This window comes from Helobdella robusta, assembly GCF_000326865.2.
Source record: "Helobdella robusta unplaced genomic scaffold HELROscaffold_39, whole genome shotgun sequence".
NCBI lineage: Eukaryota > Metazoa > Annelida > Clitellata > Rhynchobdellida > Glossiphoniidae > Helobdella > Helobdella robusta.
Window position 1 is genome coordinate 1,768,111 of NW_008704865.1, and position 985 is coordinate 1,769,095.

General features: G+C 31.3%; 1 protein-coding gene across 1 annotated transcript in view; it reads right to left on the reverse strand.

The window, feature by feature from the left end:
- Positions 1-520: 520 nt before the first annotated feature.
- The window catches only part of HELRODRAFT_176837 (hypothetical protein), a gene marked incomplete at both ends in the record, with an annotated part of 2,757 nt that continues 2,292 nt past the window's right edge, over positions 521-985 (reverse strand). Inside the window, one exon of the mRNA XM_009024161.1 lies at positions 521-572. Within this exon, the coding sequence (XP_009022409.1) occupies positions 521-572 (52 nt within the window). The remainder of the gene's footprint in view (positions 573-985) is intronic.

Below are 985 nucleotides of genomic sequence, written 5' to 3' on the forward strand. Positions count from 1 at the left end.
AGTCCGCACTCACACATACATACACACGCACACTTACACATACACACACGCACATTCACACGTACAAACACGTACACACACACACACAAACACAGTTATATATATTTTAACATCGTGACCTATGTATATACCAAACAACTGAATATTTTGATGCGTCTTTATACTCAAAAAAAAACCAAACACAAATTAACAGATACGCAAACAAATACCCAAAATACCAAGTACACACGTATACCTAGTAACAATACTTAATAAATACCCTCCACAAGTCAATACCCATGCGATAATTCATAATAATAAACAATAATTGTTTTGATGAATAAACGAATTGTGAATTGTGAATAAATCTCAACAATACGTAATAATAAGGCATAGAAATACACAGCAATACGCAATACCAGCCATACCATACGCAATAATGACACGGGCACACGCATGCATAAATATAATACACACACGCCATTCAGCCTGCTTTATTCATCTTTTACGAGCAGACATGCTTTTAATTAATAAACACATTTTAGTATTTTTTGTGTGTGTAACGTATTTTTTGGGTTTTGTTTCGTTTTTGCCTTTGTATTGTTTTTGTTTTGTGTGCGTGTGTGTGTGTATGTTTTGGAGATTGTGTGTGTATTTTTGTGTGTGTTTGTTCGTATGCGTTTGTATGTTTTAATGATATTTTGTCTGCTATAGTTTGTTTGTATGTTTGGATATTTGTATTTTGGCATGTATGTATGTATGTATGTATGTATGTATGTATGTATGTATGTATGTATTTTGGCATGTATGTATGTATGTATGTATGTATGTATGTATGTATGTATGTATGTATGTATTTTGGCATGTATGTATGTATGTATGTATGTATGTATGTATGTATGTATGTATGTATGTATGTATGTATGTATGTATGTATGTATGTATGTATGTATGTATGTATGTATGTATGTATGTATGTATGTATGTATGTATGTATGTATGTATG